We start from the raw sequence: 19,129 nt of genomic DNA, 5'->3' as shown, positions 1-19,129 counted from the left end.
GAAGGGACTTTTATAGTCAAAGTGAGACAATATAAAATTATATATTTGCGCCACAATTTTAACAATCTTAGTTTATTTAATGTTCCATGATCTTAATTCTTAGTGCGTTATACAGAAGTAGTATACTGTCATGACTCATTAGTGTTTTGATGTTTACAGACAATTGGGAAGATAAGACAAAGAGGATTGGTTAGGCCTACAATTATTTATTTGATTGTGGTCATTTACAGGCACTCCTTGCTTAGTAAGTGCTAATTAATGTTATTGACCCGTAAAAAGTGGCTTCGCTTATGGATCAATCAGGAAGTGTCCACTGTGTAGTGATTTGAGTGGTGGAAAACTGAGGACTGTGGAGCATTGCAGTTGAAGATTGATATGGAATACTTAACAAGATTAATACTAAGTAAGTTTGATTGTGCTCTAGAGTTACGCCGCCTTTGTCTTCTATCTAATCTTAAACCTGTAAACTTACCACTAATATTTGACTAATTGTATATTTTACTTCTGCAGCAAATAAAAGTTCAGATTGATGGACTGTGATGCTAGGCAACTTATATTTCACTAGGGAAAATAATTAGGATATAATAAGATAAATGACTGATCAAGGTCAAAACTTGAGAAATCCCTTTCAGAACGCAACAGAAATGCATGACAGTATTCCCATTGATGTAGTGGAGGTTTGCTCAGGGGTATCAAATGTACCCTTCAATTGTATATGTAATGTATATTTACTCGGACAGTCGGACTTGATAACCCACAGGTATGTCGATTGTCCCAGTGTTAGGCTCGACTATCTAATGATTTGGTGCAAATCAAATAAGTGTTGAAATGCTCATTCCCATATTGGGTTGGTTAGTATCCAACATGGGTCCTTGAGGTATAATGAAGAGTCCGCGTAACATAGTATGTAACTTTTAACTTGTTCTTCAGAGAAGGGATTTCATCACACTTGAACTTGAGACCTTCAAGTCACCTTGGAACAATTTTCCATTAGGTGAAAAGGTATAAATAACTAAATAAGGTCTCGTTGAAAATTTGGGATCAGATTTAATTAGTAAGGTACATGTAAATTTTTCATTTGGTTTCATTTTAACATGACTAACATATAATTCACCAAGAAAATTAATAAACTCTGACATTTCTGAAACTCTATCCTTGTTATATAGTCTGACAATTCAGGAAACATTGTGAGAATGGTAACCCAAGATTTAAATTGGCTTAAAGAGGCCCTTACTAGTAAAGTAGTAAACAGAATTACAGCAACAGCAGGAAATGCAGCAAATTCTGCTCTGTGGCCAAGTTGTCTATTCCTTTTATGAGTTAATCACCCTGCAATTAGCTCGAATCTCTCCTTGATCACCAGTCAGAACTTGAATCTGGCTCATCTTGATCATAGCTTGAGCGAAATCTCTGCGCCAAGCAAAACCGTTTGCTGCATAATCTGCTGCATCTCGAGCAGTTTTCTGACTGTCTAGGAGCGCCTGATCAGAGGTAAATAGACCGCCATGTTGGAAAAGATTTCTATAGTAGCTCGATTCCATAAGAAATGGACTTTGGTTCATGAAAACAACCGAGTTTTGATCAACATTTCCTTGAGAATCTCTGGGGCACTGTTGCTTCAAAGACTCTGCATAGGATGGATTTAGGTTCGGGTCCTGCATCGTCATGGTGCTAAAGTTGTAGAGTCTATTAGTGAATGAGGAACAGTGTGAGCGCCCAATTGTATGTGCTCCTGTAAACATATAGATAAAACATATTAATATAGTTTATTCTGCTTTAATTTTTCTTTTCTAACTGTTTTTTTGTTGTATTTTCCTAGGAAAGGTCACAGTGAACTTATTAAATGGAAAAGAAACAGACTTACCAGAAAGAATAACCATCTCTTCCTGTGTTAAGCCCTTGTTTGCAAAAGATTGAGTGAGTTGATCAAGGTTAAACGTCGGAGCAGGGATTTCTATTGTTTCTGATGCTCTCGAAATCTTGCCATCTCTACGTCCTGCTGGTACATTCCAGTATTGTCCGCCAGTCTACATGCTCAATAAGGCCAAAACAATATCAGAAGACTCAAGTAATTGATTGTACAAAATTTAGCTATTAACAAGATTTTTTTAAAAAAAAAAAAAAAAAAAAAATTGAGGTTGGTTATTGATGGTCTTACAAATAATACAGAGTCCCTTGCTGCAAATGAAAGGATATCAGCACACGACACAACCCCTTTACAAGCAGCTTCGAGTCTAGCCTTAGCATTATCGATCACTTCAAGTCCTCGTAAAGTAATTCCATTGGGTGGACCATCCTTCTCAGCTTGATTTGTTGAGGTTGAATCTATAAGGATTGATGCATCACAACCCTGTAACAAAAACAATAGTTTAATAGGAACACAAACATTTATGTTAACGTACATAATCATGTATGTATGATTATATGAGGAAGAGCAAGAATAACAAATATAATGTGTGTAATTTTATTACCCTGACAAAGCAGTCATGGAAATGTAGCCTAACAATGCCAGGAGCAATCCCGGTGTCTCTAAGTAAAGATTTAAAAACCTCGTTCCTAATAATAACTTCAGCAAAGGGACATGTATCAAGATAGAATCCTACTTGCAGTGCTGCTTCAATGCGCGAGCTTAAGAAACATGCAACTACAATCATTGCCAAAGCTAGCTTCATTTTCATGGGTAAATTAGCTGCTCTGATCTCTATCTAATATGTTCCTAATATTTGATACAAGTGATGTACTGTAATTACAATTGTTATTAGTTCTGAGTTTGTTATACAGAAAAATCCCAAGGATTTATTTATAGCAGGAAAAAAATAATGCACACATTTGGAAATATAATGTTGCCCCCATAATTTCTATCCACTTGATACTTTCTTTGTATTCTACTATAACCATAAATTCACATGCTATTACATACTTGTGTCATTTGCAATTGTTTATAATAGAGAATATACTTGATATTATATTATTAAAGCCTTATTTTCCTTTCTTTTTCTTTATGTTTATTGCAGCTGTTTGACTTTTACACAATTCATAAAGTAGCTTTGACTCTTACACGTTGATACTATGTAAAAATTTGTTCACTTAAACAATGTATTCTGTATATATTTTTAATTAAATACTTATACAATTACATACGTTATTGGTCAAAATTGTGTATATATAAAAGTCAAAGTATATTGCAACTCAATAAATAGAGGAAGCAGACACTCGAATTAATTTAGTTGTTCTGCATTAGATTTTATGATTAGTCAGTTAATTGTAATTAAGCCATATTTCACCAAATTGTACATGATTGCCCTACCACTGTTTGCACTTAATAGTAAAAACTTGTAATTAAGCATATTTCACTAAATTGCGCATGATTGAGACCCTAGACCAACCTTCTTCCAATGAGGCAACCCCTTATTTAGGCAATTGTAGTTGAATGAAAGGTATGAAAAATTCCATTGCTTTAGTCAGTCGCTTTGATTAAGCCTTGATATTAATAAAATCAAAGAGATGGATTTTGTTACGCTGCTGATGAGCTAACAGATGGCCAATAATTGGATGATGAAAGCCAAAGACAAGAGTAGCAGTATGGAGCAATTGAGCAAATTGTGTAACAGAATGCAAGTTGATGTTATACAATATCACCAATAACTATGCTTTTCATCATTGTAGTTTATTTAGTAAGATTTATGTGTGTTGTTTTTTTATTTTTAACATTTTCACATACATGATTTACCAAGAAAGTGCGTCTTATTTGACAATTCTGAAACTTTTCATCTTTAAGACTTTAAGCTCTAGTCTGACCATTGCAAAAGACAGGAACGCGTCATTAACAAACATTACACATCTCAAGAGCTACAAGTTGAGATTGTTGGTCTAAGTCTCTGGCTTATTAAGAATTACTAATGACTGCAGCATTACAGTAACAGCAGGAAAACCAGCAAATTTTGCTATGTAACCCAATAGTCTAATCTTTTTTATGGATTAATCACCCTACAATTAGCTCGAATTTCTCCTTGACTTTCAGTCAGGACTTGAATCTGGCTCAACTTGATCATAGCTCGAGCAAAATCCACCTTCCAAGCTAAATTATTTGTTGCATAAACTGCCGCCTGTTCAGCAGTCGTCTGGCTGTCCAGGAGTGACTGATCAGAATTAAATAGACCTGCATGTTTGAAAAGATTTCCATAGTAGCTTGAGTCCATGAAAAATGGACTTTGGTTCATAGCAACAACCAAAGTTTGGTTGAGAATTCCTTGCAAAAATCTTGGACACTCTATCTTCAGGAACTTTGCATAATGTGGATCTAGGTTCGGGTCCTGCATCATTTTGGTGTTATAGTTGTAGAGTCTGTCTGTGAATGAGAAACAATGTGAGCGACCAATTGTGTGTGAACCTGCATACATATAAATAATGTTATGAATATTAGCTGATTTAAATTAAACTTTTGATCATGTTTTTTTTAGGCCATTTTCTTTTCTTTTTGCCTAAACTCTGCTGTGTGATACTGTGATGTACTATGTTTTTCATGTACTGGTGTATCTGTGCACATGCGCGACTTGAAGTGCTAGAACATTGGCTGATTAGAAGAGTAAAGAATAAGGTACTTCTTCAAGGCGCATAATTCAACACATTCAGCCAAAACATGAATGTTGTTGAAGAATTATCAGGTATTTAGATCACACTTAATTGAACATAGGAAAAAATGGAGACATACCAGAAAGAGCAACCATATCACCCTGTGTCAAACCCTTCTTTGCAAAAGATTGGATGAGTTGATCGAGGTTAAAAGTGGGTTTAGGGATATCTTCAGTTTCTGATGCTCTTGAAATCCTGCCATCCCTCCTTCCTGCTGGTACATCCCAGTACAGTCCTCCTGACTACATACATTCCCCAAACAATATTTGTGCATAAGACTAATTAATGCCTCAGATAGTACTAACAGACAGCGAGTCAGACATTTAGTAATGAGATTGATAGATGTGCTTACAAGTACATTGGAGTCCCTAGCAGCATATGCTATAATATCAGCACAGGACACAACACCCATACACACAGCTTCGAGTCTAGCCTTAGCACTGTCGATCACCTCAAGACCTCGTATTGCTACATTGGGTGAACCGTCCTTCTCAGCTTGATTTTCTGGGGTTGAATCTATCAGTAGCGATCCATCACAACCCTGTCACAGAAAAATAAGTAATGCATACATTTATTATCAAGTACTTACTGACTTATTGTCATGTAATACAAAGTATATATGAAGAGCAAGAGTAGTAGCATTGATAATGAATGAATGTTACCCTGACAAAACAGTCATGAAATTGCAGCCTGATAATGCCAGCAGCAATCCCTTTGTCTCCAAGAAAGGATTTTTTGACCTCGTCTTTGATTATAGCTTCAGCAAAGGGACATTTATCGCGATAAAATCCTACTTGCAGTCCTGCTACAATGTGATCAGAACTTAAGAAACATACTACTATTACTAAAGCTAGCTTCATTTTCAGGAGTATATTAGCTGTCTGTATTCTTATATTTTGATGCAAAAAGGTCATTATGATTGGTGGTAATATGAGTTTGTTGCTCAGAAAACTCATTGGTATTTATAGGGGGTCAAGCAAGTGTACTTACTCTAGTTATTCCTTTCGAATTACCCTTTGTTTACATATATGCACATATAGCACTACGTGTTCATGTACAATACACATGAGCTGTGTGATATTTAGGCTTTGGCACCTCTAGACTGTAGTTAACCTGTCACCAAAAAATTTTACTTAACGTATCCATGATTCAAATCAATTATAACACGCGAGATAGCTAGTCATTTTTCTATTAAGGTTGATTTTCAAGATGTAAATATGGATCTGTCAAATTAAGCGAAATTCAACTTGTAATTCTATTATTGGTCGGAACCACAAATGACAGGTTGAATCATAGACTTTAGCCTATATTTCATAATTTTACAACAACAAAGAATATGATCACTATTGGAATTCATATACATTTTGAAATGGACAAATTAATAATGATCCATTATTCCACTGCCAAAAGTTTTGGTAAAATTATTACTCAAGAAGCATATAAACCATAAAAAACAGCTAATAATTAATTCCACTAATGATAATTAGTTCCTATTATAATTACTGTCTACTTAGCATTCTGTTATTGGATAGCTAGCTAGTTCTCTACCCTTCATATATAGCCTCAACCCCTTTCATTTTTTTCATTACTTAGATTTTTTTTTCTTGTTTTTTGGCTAAATACAAAATTGGTTAGCTATTTCTACATTATTAAGTGCATTTGGTTCATAATTAAATATGTAGTATCAGTAATCCGACCACAGTTAGCACCTTTTAGTAAACTTGAAATTAAGACAAATTTCTTTATAATGAACATGATTGTGACCTAAGAACTAGCCCTCTTATGAGGCAAACACACATTAAGTAATTTTAGTTGAAAAGAGATACCGCCATTTTTAGTAAGTTAGATTTTTTTATCTTTTAATGTTTAGGGTTTTCTAATGAAAAAAAATATATATATTACTAGTTAATTACGAAGTAAATGGAGGCTATGGAGCTATTGAATATCTGAAAATGTTCCCTCCAACCAGAATTAATAATCTGTGATTGATATTAATAATCTTTATTAATATATATTCTTCTTCTATACGTAATATACATAAAGGAAACATTTTCATCCAATGAAAAAAAAAATATATTTTTTATTTTAGAATTTAAAAAAAATCAAAGACATCATGGTTGATAATTTGTGTAAGGGTTACCCGCGAAACCCTTATACAAATTATCAACCATGGCGAAGTCATAACTAGAGTACCTTTCTGAAACCCTTTTTGCAGAGTATATATCCAAACAAGCATAATCCACGCAGTAGAAAGTTTGATAATTGGACACAAAATGTACGAACAATTGGACATTAAAATTAGTATATATCCAAACAAGCATAATCCACGCAATAGAAAGTTTGATAACCCAAGACGTGCAATCACTTATTACAAACTTAAAAGAAAATTTAAAAACAAAAAAAAGGTTCTTGAGGTAACTAATTACTATGTACAAGCGGCTTTAAAACGTGCAACAGAGGACAAGTGAGATCGAAGGCATCAATCCTGTTTTCAGACATCACGGCTAGAGACGTGTTCCCAGTCTGCTGATGAAGAGCAGTCATTATCATACCAGCCCTCGAAAATCACACTGTTCTTGACAATTGGAGCTAATGCCTGATCACTGACACCATTCACACCAATTTTGAGTATATTTACATCTTCATCCTCAGTCAATTCGGGATATGGCCCAAAAGAGGTTATCTTGATGTTCAAGTCCTGCTGCGAACCATCCATCTTTTCAGTTCCATCCTCGGCAACTGCTGTACTTGGAGTTGAATCATTGATCATGGAGTTTGAATGATTCATACGACTTTGTATGATCCGAAACCTAGCCATAACAGAGGCCTCGTTTTCATCAGTAACACCCAAGGAGTTAGACAGTTGGGAATCCGTAAAAGCCTTATCTGGGCTGGAGAAACTATTGCCAGGCAGATAGTTTTCATCTCCTGGTGACTGTTCGCCATCGTAGTTTGTGTAATCTGAGTTGCCATCCCGACACTTCAAAATTTGATACCCACCAAAAACAGTATCAAGATCACTTTCTTTGGTAGTCATGCCTGAAGCATTTATACCATTGCCTGAATCATAAAAACTCGAAGGACACTTGTATTCACTAGAAGATTGTTTGCTCTCATTATTCAGAGAGTCTAAGCAACCAACACGATTCCTAAGGATTTGATATCTGGCCATAACACCAGTGTCAACATCATTGGCATGGCTGGCAGTGAGTGAATCATCGGAGTCATCTCCAGAGGCACCTGGTTTAGAAAGACAAGGCAATGGAAAATTGGTTTCCTTTTTGGTTGATCCTGACCTTTCATGTTCAGAGACATGTGAGCCCGCTACCTGTAGATGTGTAGTATGGAAGAACCCTGTGTGATTATGATGGCTGGTTGTAGTAGACTTTGGGCATTCACTAATTAGCGGGGATTTTTTATCCTCATTTGCTAATTCATCAGCCCTATGTAAATCTGCAAAAACATCAGAGCTCATAGGGATATTTCTATCTGCAACATACTTCCAATCACTTTGAGCAACAATATTAAACTAGATTACCAAACACAATGAACTCAAGATAAACCTTACCTTTTTTTCCGTCATGGATCCTCTTCATCTCGGTCTTCATACGAAGAAAGCGAGCTTTAGCAGTCATGACACAGAGTGAAGCTTCCGCTTCAAGCCACAGATTTCTATATAAAAGTTTTTGCTGGTCTATATCCTCCTCTTCAAGATTCTCAGAAAGGAGCTTCTTTACAGCCTGCAGAAATTGCTGTTTGTTAAAACTAACAAAATCTCCTCAATTATATTCTCTTTATTTCCTCTTTCATTCTAAAGAAGCATACCTCCGTCATATTAGCATCCCCGAATGGAATTCTATCATCCTTTACAGAAACATTATCCAAAATCTCCGCAGTTGTCCCACCAAGCCTCACAGAAGCAGCAAATGCTTCAGCGTCATTCACCTGAGACCCACAGTAAGCAGCATAAGCAACTCAATTATAGAATACTGAACAGCATTATTGAACTTCAGGATAATAGATTATCCAAGAGAAAGAGCATAGTAGGGATATCCTAGTCCTCATGCATAGGGAGACAAGTTTCTTCCAGATCATAGAAAATATAACAACAGAATGCAAAAGCAACATACCATCTGACCAGCAGGAAAATCTTTCTGGAGATAAGAGTCTGGTGAAGAAAGCACATTAGTATGTCCAGTCATTGTTAACATGGAAGCATTAAGATTGTTGATGATCTCCTTAATGGCTACAGATTGTATCCCTGCAACTTCAACTTGATTATTCAGGATGTAGCACCGAAGTATTTCTGATAGATTCATCATTGTTCTCAGCAGAACATTAACATCAATCCTTGAATCAGAACCTTCACTGGCTGACTTTACACTGGCTTCATTTTCAGGAAGTGAATTAGAGCAATTAATGTCAATATTGGATGGCAACCCAGAAAGACTCTTTGCAGCTGCAGGAGTGCCCTTCCCACTTTTTTCAGAAGAGGGATTTGCTGAAACATTTCTTGCAGATGACAAGTCTCCTTTGAGATTGAGTTGTGCAGTCAGAGAATGTTTTGGGTCTGACACTGCTTTTGATTTATTCATCATACCACATTCCATGACAGAAGCATGGCAATCATCAGCAGATTGAAGGCCATCTCCAGTATTAAGATCAAAGCAATAGGATTTTGGGTTCTTCACAATACCAATATCTTCATTACCATTTGATGAGCAATCCAGGGCTGAAGGCCTCTCTAAGGAAGTTGCCTCATTTACTTTTCCAGAGTAAAAATCTTTAGAAGCAGAAGCATTATAAAAAAAGCTCTTATTCTGGAGATCCTGAGAACTCAAACTTCTGCATCTATCTATTTTCTTTGCAAAAACATCAGAAGCCACACTTTCAGAGCGTCCGAATGGTGAAAATTGGGATGAAGCTCCTTTCCAGCATGGTGAATCTTCAGCAGGGTTATGGCCATCAGACCCCCCAGAATGTTTCTCTATAGAATACACAGCTTCAGCATCACCAGCGTCCATGTTTAAACCATCTAAACTTAATTCATGAGGTAGTTCAGGTGAAAATTTCCTTTTCTCAGAAACAACTTTGTCATCAAGTCTATTATCTGCAGTTTCTCTTATTTGGCCAGAGGATGCTGCTGTTGAGGAGGGGATAGGTCTTCTAATTCTAATGCTCGAATGGCGTTTTGAGCCAACTGGCATCTGAGGCTCCATTTGATAAGAGTTATACCCTGCAGCAGAGTTACTTTGGTTGGCTGCATCAATGCCCATAGAATCCACACTAGCACCTGATGGAGTACTTTGCACTAAAGAGCTGCTCCCACCATACGGTAATTTAGACACAGTCATGGGGAAAGTGTTGGTGGTTAATGGACAACCAAACATATAATAGCTTGTTTGGCTGAATTGGCCCTCGGGTGAAGAAATATTTGCCTTTTGAGGGCCACAGAAACTTGTAATTGATTCCAGGACTGGTTCCTGAGGATGAGGGCTTTCTTTAGTGACAGATGCAAAAGCAGAGGTTCGTGTTCTTGAGCATTCAGATGATAACTTACAATCTAGCTGATTTATCCCAAGGCTTCCCAGACTATATCCTCCCCCAAAGATATCGAAGCAGTTATCTTTTGCAGTAGAGACTTGCCCATGTAAACCACAAGCCCCTGAATATAAGAACAGCAAATATCACTGATCAGTGATCACAAAGATATCAAGGATTTAGCATTATATATACCAAGAAGATATAATGTTGAAAGATATTAAAAAGACTTATCATGACTGTTTGGTTTCTCATGTCCAAAAGAAAACTATAACCAACAAGCTTTCACATTTTAATGGAACACAAAAAGGCATTCATGTGTTTCTGAGAAACATGCTTCCCGTTGCTATGATAGATTCATAGATACCAAAATAAGCATGGTTTCATAAGCTAACAACATGCAAAGTGATTTGAGAAAGGAAATAAAAACCATTGATGGTCAATTTTTAAAAATAAACAAATTTTGTCCGCCTCAGTGATCAATAGCACGAAAAAAAAAGTAGAATACTTTGATCAACATCATCATCACTACCCCAATCCCCAGTGCTAACAAAGCTCCCTCTCTAAGCTGGGTAAAAGGGGTATAATGTTGGACATTCAGATACATACATTCTTACCCCATGAGAACAATAGATTGTTTCCAGTTGACACTGCTGAAATACAGCAGCTATCTTGTACTCCACAATGACTTATTTTAATTAGTCCATTTAAATCCAAAACTAAAAAAATATAGGATATTTAACTCCTAGAACAGAATCTTAACAGCTGCTGTTTAAAAAAACACACTAACCCCACCACAACACAGATACAAAGAACACTATCAGGGCTGAATCAGAAGACCTCGGCCACAATAATAGCTCAAAAAATGTAAAGTACGAAAATACACTAGCCCCAGCATTCCACCAGCATCAGTACTGAGATTTAGCAAGGTGCCTAGACAACGTCAAAGCAAGCTATACAATTTACTAAATACCTTGCCAACATCACAACCAGTACGAAAATTCAGAGACATTAAGAGAGCAAGAAAAAAGGTAATATTGATCACTAAAATGCCAAAAAACATCAAATTTGGTAAGAAGTCGCATTACATAAAAATTACAGGAGAAAAGGCTGGGAATAACATAAACATAACACCATATGTATGAAGCAACAGTAAACTTTCTCATTCATATCCAATCACAATTGACCCATTCCCCAGTAAATTTAAAAAATTTCCTGATTATACCCTTTCTACTTGTTCGGTCATTCAACTTCACTAGCAACAATTAATAAGCCACAAACAACAAAGAACAAGCCAATGAAAAAAGAAATCCACTCTCACTAGCGTTAATAATAAGAATCCTATAACAGAACACCGTGACATTGAAATGGTCTACAAGAACATGCAAAGCAGAATGAAGTAAAATACCTTGATTTGAAGTCTTGTTGCTCACATCACCAAAAAGATTATTGCTGTTGCTTCCACTAGCAAAAGGATGAACGTTGATGTCAACAAAAGGTTGACTCTTGTTACTCCCATCAACAACAAGAGGACTCTTGTTATTGGATAGCTTTGAACTATTTAAGTCCTTCGAGACAAATCCCTGGGTATAATCAGTCCATTTGCCATGATCATTCTCATTCAATCCACTCCAGGAAACCCCCCACTTCGATTTATATCTTCCATCACCAGACACAGCTTGTGTGTGATCAACTTGAGCAGAACCACGTCCGCTCAAATGAGCAGACAGCAAGTCATAACTTGGCCCACTACCAACCCCCAAACCCAAGTATTCATCTTTCTGGGGTGGAGGAGAAACATATGGAGGATAATAAGGCTTGGCGGCCTCATCAGTCTTTGTGGTTGGAAAAGGTTCATACGAAAAGGGGTCACATGCAGGCACAGAATTAGTGTTACCATAATAAACACTGGCAGACGAACTGCTGGATTGGGGGTCTCGGTACCCATACATGTGAGCTGAAGATGAGCAATTGGTATTAGTAACCACGGACTCAGTTGCTACAGAGTTTGGTCCAGAGTTAGACGACGAAGACGAGTTCCAGAAGTGGCCAGGGGTGGGGTCAAAGCAAGTACCATAAACAGGCACATCAGGATAATTCACCGTCGTGTTCGTTGAATTCGGCTTCAAAAGGAATTTATCAACCTTAAACGGGGGAGCTAAGGGTGAAAGATTAGATGATGATAAAGATCCTCCAACCCTATATGCCCCTGACCCAGAAGAAGTCATCATATCTTATAACAATCTTCAAAATTCACACTTATTTCTTAGTCTTCCAGCATATAATTCCTTCCTTCATCCAACCAAATGCCCAGCAAAATTAAATACCCAGAATCAGGAAATAAATAATCAACAGCCAAAAACAAAATAACTAAGCAGAACACTATCTACAAACTGAATTAGAAACCCCAAAAAAGAAAATGGCAAAATCTTTTAGAATCAAAGAGGATTAACATGATTACACTATAATCTGATAAATTTGAGAAAACCCCATCAATCATCAACCTAAGATAAGGGTTTTAGCAGACAATTAATTCCATAATATGAACAAAACCTAAAAATCTCACAACACCGAAAATCCATATTAAATCAGATATTTAAAACGCACAAAATATCAAGAACAGTAAAATTAATCAAATCATTCAAAATCAAAACTTGAAGAATAAAATCAACAATTCATACAATAAATTAGGGATAACCTGAAGATTGACCGATGAACCCACAAAACTACGTCGTTGGATGCTCTCTTTTGCTTCTTTCTCTTTCACCCAGTCACTCTGTTTATGCAATGGGCATCAATTTTTCTTTTTGTTTGGGTTTTTTTGACTCTATTTTAATTTATTTTTTTTTTTTTATTTGTTTTACGCCACAGTCTATGGACCTCTATTTGTCAATTCAGATTGTCAACCACGTGTCGGTGGTTGAAATTTTTATTTAATTTTTTTTTCCTGTAATTTTATTTTTCTGATCTTTTATTTGAGAACAAGATAAAGTGATAAACCCATAGAAGTAATACAAGTATACAAAGTAGTTGGTGATCAGTCAATTGTACAAGTACAAATTTGAAATTTCCACATTTTTTGTATTCGAAAATAAGTGCACGTTTGACAATAATGAGATTTTGCTTGAGTTTGATTAAATAATTAGAAAGAAAATGATGTGTAAGGGGCATACAAGAAATTTATAAAGGAGAGTTAAAAAGGATTATTAGGCATTAATAACATTAATGTATGCATGATTTGCTATAAATTCAATACATTAGGATTGATTATACATTAATCTATATGTATAATCTATAAGTTAATCTATGCATGATTTGTTATAATTCTATACATTTTTAGGAAATATATTTGGTAATTATGCAATGTTAAGGGTTATATACTTATATGCATAGCCATTAATAAAATAAGGAAAATGATGTATATTTTTGTTCGGTGTACTTATAACCATAATAAATATAGCAGAATTGACGTATTCTAGTCATTTCAACTAAAAAATGTTGCTCATTTTGAGCCAAAAGGTACATGTTGGTTAGGATCAAATAATAAAAAGTTTTTAAGCCAAATTTTATAAAGTTGAGGCAAAGTATTGAGACTTTGATCAAACCTCAACTCCTGCATTTTTTTTTTGGTTCAATAGTTGCAAGCTACATACTTGGAACTTTAGAAGTCTAGGATGAGGTAAGAGGATCTCCACCTCCAAGTACACCCCTCACTTGGCAGGATCCGAAGTTTAAACCTCTAGTTACTAAGGTGAAACTTTACAAACTAAGCTAAACGTTTTGATTGAGGCCCTATCCAACAAAATGTAATTACATTATAACTATACGAGTAGCAATTAGCTGTGAAGATGGATAATTATAGCAGTGACAAGTCTTAAAGTATGACCAGTTGAACATTTGGTAAAGTTGTTGTTGAGTAGATCCTAACTATAAACTGCTTGTCAGATAGATTTAAGTTTTCCTTTGAATGTATAAAGTATGACAACATCTACTTTTATCCTTCTAATGTAATATTCTTAACTTTTGTTAAAAGCTACTTACACCAAAATCTCAATCCTATAATCATTCTACATTTGGTTAACATGAATCATCAAAAGAAACCGTTTGTAGAGAAAAAAGAGCATAGTAAGATAATTGATTGAATTAAAGTTAGAAAAAAAAAATGTTACTATATAGTAAAGTGAGAAAGAAAGTCCATCAACCTCAAATTATAGCTTATTTAGTTGACATTAAAAAAATGGAAAGTGAGACTCCCTAGGAATTGTAAGTTTTGTGTGCTTTTGGATGACAATAGTCCGATAAAATGGGAGAAGTGAAATTTTCTAAGAATTTTGAGTTCCCACAAAATATAGGAATTTACTTACCTAACCCCCCTTAAGTAAGTAGAATTCCCATTAAAAATTACTTTCCTCATTGTTAACCATGAATTTGATTATAGGAATTTAATTTGATTCCCATAATTTCCAATTAATTAAAAGTTCTAATTCCCGTGTGAACCAACCTACATTTTTTTTTTGAAGGCAAAAAAACCTACATCAGTACATCTCATCACTTAAAATCTTATCCTAACCCCAAAAAATTACGGAGTAACAAAATTATTACTAAAATTACTGTATTTTATTAAGGCGGATTGTTAATCAAATTTACGATGTATTTAGTTTTAAGGTGTGTACTTATGTTGAAATTCTTGATTTTTTAGGAATTATATATAAACTTTCGGCTATATTTTATTAATGAAATCTCTTTTCTTCTTGAAAAAAAAAAATTATGAATATCCTCTCTTTAGAGCTCAAAATTAAACAAAAATTCAACTTAAACTTGAATACAAATTCCTTGGGCCCAACGGAACATTAGCTATTACAAAAGTCTAAATCCATATGAAATCTCTATCACTTGTATAAAACGCACGAGAAAAAAACACACTTTTGCTCTCAACTTCATCTGCTCTCATTGCTATCCAATTTGTCTTCCTAAAACTGCCGACTTTCTGGTAACTTCTTCTTGCTTGTTTCGTTATACCCTCCTCGAATCTTTGCTTAACATATTTTTTTTCTTTGGGGTTGTGGGTTGGATTTGGATTTGGATTTGTTCAAGCTATTATTATACGAATTTATGTTTGTTATCAAATTTAGTTGGGTTTTTTTTCTTGTGATTTGTGGTTTCAAATTCAATTGGGAATTTTTTTGATTATTTTGAGATTTTGTTGTTCTAACCAATATCAGTTATGCGATGTGATTTAGATGCTTCCTTGTTTATAACTTATACTTCTTCTGTTTCTTAATACTGTCGTATGAGATCTTGTTATAATTCTATAATTGACTCGGTGTATGCTTCCAAAATATCAACTTTTTATACTCGTAGTTTTTTATTCTTGAGAATTAAACATATTTCGCAGTTGAAATTATGGATTGGCAAGTGTAAAATTAGAAGTGTAGCAAGTATTAAGAAACGGAGGGAGTATTGCCGTAGCAAAACATATGCCGTAAATCAAGAGCTATATCGATTTTCACTGATTTCCATTGTTAGGAAGACTAGCTCAGTGCAATTTAGAGTTGATTTAGAATATTAGAAGAATTGATGTAGCAGTGTAAGTGCTGAATTTGCAATCACTAGGATGAGGATTTGTAGTGCCCTTTAGGTTTATCTTTTGAGAGTTTGAGACTGTAAGTCTTTTTATGATATCTCAAATAAATTTGTATTTTTATGATGTTTCGAGGATTGTAGCAATGATGAAATCTTAATTACAGTAAATGGGATGGAATGATGTTATTATGTATATTAGAGGATAATCTGGCTAGAACCACAGCAGGATTGTATGTTTCTATAGCCTTTGTTTTCTTTGTTGGTAGAGAACAAGAAATCATTTGTACATATAGTGAATGACTATCCATTTGTCTTGTTGGAGTTATCGTTTCAATGGGAAAGAAAAAATGTGATAATTCAGTCAGGTGGGATCTTGTTATAGTTGATTCGGCGAAAATTATTAAATACTCCCTCTGTCCCCCTTTTTTTGCACCCGCTTTATGTAAGAGCTTTATGACTCACATGGTACAAAAAAAGGGACAGTGAGTATAAACTTTTTATAGCTTTTAATTGCTGAAAATTAAAGATATTCATAGTTGAAATTATGAATTGGCAATTGTGAAAATGAAAGTGTTGCAACTCTTGCAAGTAATAAGTAACGGAGGAAGTATGCCTTAGCAAAAAATATGCCTTGACTCATGAGCTATATCGATTTTTGACATGGTTGAGGAAGATTAGCTCAGTGCAGTATAATTGTATAGAGTTAAGATTTAAAATATTTAGAGAGTTGGTGATGTAGCAGTGTAGTTGCTGAATTTGCAATTACTAGGATCTGAAGTGCCCTTTAGCCCTTTAGGTTTATATGTTATGATTGTAAGTCTTCAAACTAAGGGTTGGTATCATACAAATAGTGAATGACTGGCCCATTTTTTTGTTGCAGTTATCGTTTCAATGGGAAAGAAAAAATCTGATGATGCCGGAACCACTTCGAAAGGTCAATCCAAAGAGGGGAAGAAAGAGAAGTTTTCTGTTTCAGCCATGCTTGCTAGCATGGATGAAAAGCCGGACAAAACAAAAAAGGCATCTGTGTCTAGTAAACCTAAGTCAAAAGCCCCTCCAAAAGTCTCATCTTATACTGATGATATAGATCTTCCTCCATCAGATGACGATGATGACTATAACTCAGAAGAAGAGAAGCATAGCTCTTTACTGCAGAAGCCAGAACCCAAGTTGGTTGAAGCTTCTATAACTGATAAAGAGCTGAAGAAACGAGAGAAAAAAGAAATGATGGCTGCTCAAGCTGCTGAGCTGGCAAAAAGAGAGGCCTTGAGGGATGATCGTGATGCATTCACTGTTGTCATTGGAAGCCGGGCTTCTGTCCTTGAGGGCGGAGATGATGCTGATGCTAATATCAAAGATATTACAGTAGAGAACTTTTCCGTCTCTGCTCGAGGAAAAGAGCTCCTAAAGAATACATCAATAAAAATTTCTCATGGAAAGAGGTATGGTTTGATTGGACCAAATGGGATGGGGAAATCTACCCTTTTGAAGCTTTTGGCATGGAGAAAGGTTCCAGTACCTAAAAATATAGATGTTTTACTGGTAGAACAAGAGATAATTGGTGATGATAGATCAGCACTTGAAGCAGTTGTTTCAGCCAATGAAGAATTGGTGAGACTCAGGAAAGAGGCTGCATCTTTGCAGAATGCTTCTTCTGCAGAGGATGGTGCTAATGATGATGATGGTGGGGATGATGCAGGAGAGAGACTTGCTGAATTGTATGAGCAACTGAATTTGTTGGATGCAGATGCTGCTGAGGCTCAGGCATCTAAAATTTTAGCTGGTTTAGGGTTCACAAAGGATATGCAGGAGCGTCCTACCAAGTCATTCAGCGGAGGATGGAGAATGAGAATCTCACTAGCTCGGGCGCTATTTATGCAACCTACTCTTTTGTTGCTCGATGAACCAACCAACCATCTTGACCTTAGAGCAGTTCTTTGGTTAGAAGAGTATTTATGCCGGTGGAAAAAAACACTCATTGTTGTTTCCCATGATCGCGATTTCCTCAACACTGTCTGTAATGAGATTATACATCTTCATGATATGAAGCTTCAATTATACCGGGGTAATTTTGATGATTTTGAGAGTGGATATGAACAGCGTCGAAAAGAGATGAATAAAAAGTATGAAGTATATGAAAAGCAATTGAAAGCCGCTAAAAGATCAGGAAACCAGGCTCAGCAGCAGAAAGTGAAGGAGAGAGCAAAGTTTGCAGTAGCAAAAGAAGTATCCAAGAAAAAATCAAAAGGAAAAGTGGATGAAGATGAAGCAGTGCAAGAAGCTCCAAGCAAATGGAGAGATTACACAGTGGAGTTTCACTTCCCAGAACCGACTGAGCTCACTCCTCCACTCCTTCAGCTCATTGAAGTCAGTTTTAGCTACCCTAATCGACCTGATTTTAGGCTTTCAGATGTTGATGTTGGTATTGATATGGGTACCCGTGTTGCTATTGTGGGGCCCAATGGTGCTGGAAAATCTACCTTGCTCAATCTTTTGGCAGGTGATTTGAGCCCAACTGAAGGCGAGGCCAGGAGGAGCCAGAAACTGAGGATAGGAAGGTATTCGCAGCACTTCGTTGATCTTTTAACAATGGATGAAAACCCTGTTCAATATCTCCTCCGTTTACACCCCAATCAAGAAGGGATGAGCAAGCAAGAAGCTGTCCGAGCTAAGCTTGGGAAATTCGGGCTTCCTAGTCATAACCACCTTACACCAATTGCAAAACTATCTGGAGGCCAAAAATCCCGGGTGGTTTTTACTTCCATTTCAATGTCAAAGCCCCATATACTGCTGTTAGATGAACCCACAAATCACTTGGATATGCAGAGTATTGATGCACTTGCTGATGCACTAGATGAGTTCACCGGGGGTGTTGTGTTGGTTAGTCATGATTCACGGCTGATTTCACGTGTTTGTGAGGATGAAGAGAAGAGCCAGATCTGGATCGTCGATAATGGGACAGTGAGAAAGTTTCCTGGAACATTTGAGGAGTATAAGGAGGACCTCCAGAAGGAGATCAAGGCTGAAGTTGATGACTGAAGAACTCTTCCTGTACATTGTACTATATATCCTGTTTTAGCTCCTCATTACACCCAAGTCAGAGTCTTCAATATGATGATCTGTATGAATATTATCTCTCATATCTGCTTCTAGTTTCATTTGAAGCAGATAATTTTTCTTTTTTGGTTTTCCATCTTTTGATTTTCTTTGTTTACCTCTTTTCTACAAAAGTTACTCTTTTTTGAACGAGTGTGATTGTATAAGACGCACGAGGTTACTGAATAATCAATTGAACTTATGGAGTTATATTTTTGTAAACAAGCAATCGTGTAACAAGACACGCAAAGCTAGTACTGTATCATCGTCATCTCAA

The 19,129-nt window shown here is 35.9% G+C and overlaps 3 protein-coding genes and 1 pseudogene across 5 annotated transcripts; 1 reads left to right on the top strand and 3 right to left on the bottom strand.

Annotated features, from left to right (window-relative positions):
- Positions 1–1,313: 1,313 nt before the first annotated feature.
- On the bottom strand, positions 1,314–2,752 carry LOC145564252 (peroxidase 5-like). The gene is made up of 4 exons (XM_081624578.1): positions 2,472–2,752; positions 2,159–2,350; positions 1,865–2,027; positions 1,314–1,732 (listed from the first exon to the last, which is right to left on the bottom strand). The coding sequence occupies exons 1-4, from the start codon at positions 2,676–2,678 to the stop codon at positions 1,314–1,316; spliced, it is 981 nt and encodes a 326-aa protein (XP_081480704.1). The 5' UTR covers positions 2,679–2,752.
- Positions 2,753–3,971: 1,219 nt separating this feature from the next.
- Positions 3,972–5,546, bottom strand: LOC145565487 (peroxidase 5-like). Its single transcript, XM_081625471.1, has 4 exons — positions 5,295–5,546; positions 4,985–5,173; positions 4,712–4,874; positions 3,972–4,390 (listed from the first exon to the last, which is right to left on the bottom strand). Exons 1-4 carry the CDS (start codon positions 5,544–5,546, stop codon positions 3,972–3,974), a joined length of 1,023 nt encoding a protein of 340 aa, XP_081481597.1.
- A 1,362-nt stretch (positions 5,547–6,908) lies between these two features.
- On the bottom strand, positions 6,909–13,027 carry LOC145562643 (uncharacterized). 2 transcript variants are annotated; one of them, XM_081622997.1, is made up of 6 exons: positions 12,872–13,027; positions 11,582–12,465; positions 8,763–10,297; positions 8,458–8,577; positions 8,201–8,372; positions 6,909–8,085 (listed from the first exon to the last, which is right to left on the bottom strand). In XM_081622997.1, the coding sequence occupies exons 2-6, from the start codon at positions 12,402–12,404 to the stop codon at positions 7,124–7,126; spliced, it is 3,612 nt and encodes a 1,203-aa protein (XP_081479123.1). In that variant the 5' UTR covers positions 12,405–12,465; positions 12,872–13,027; the 3' UTR covers positions 6,909–7,123. The 2 variants fall into 2 exon arrangements, with proteins under 2 accessions (XP_081479123.1, XP_081479124.1); XM_081622998.1 differs by having other exon boundaries at positions 11,582–12,461; positions 12,872–12,989.
- A 2,017-nt stretch (positions 13,028–15,044) lies between these two features.
- On the top strand, positions 15,045–19,129 carry LOC145562642 (ABC transporter F family member 4 pseudogene; annotated as a pseudogene). The gene is made up of 2 exons (XR_014094420.1): positions 15,045–15,163; positions 16,637–19,129. The product of XR_014094420.1 is annotated as an ABC transporter F family member 4 pseudogene (transcript).

This window comes from Chenopodium album, chromosome 10, assembly GCF_948465745.1.
Source record: "Chenopodium album chromosome 10, dcCheAlbu1.1, whole genome shotgun sequence".
Taxonomy (NCBI): Eukaryota; Viridiplantae; Streptophyta; class Magnoliopsida; order Caryophyllales; family Amaranthaceae; genus Chenopodium; species Chenopodium album.
Note: the sequence above shows the minus strand (reverse complement) of the source record. Positions and strands in the feature narration are given on the sequence as shown.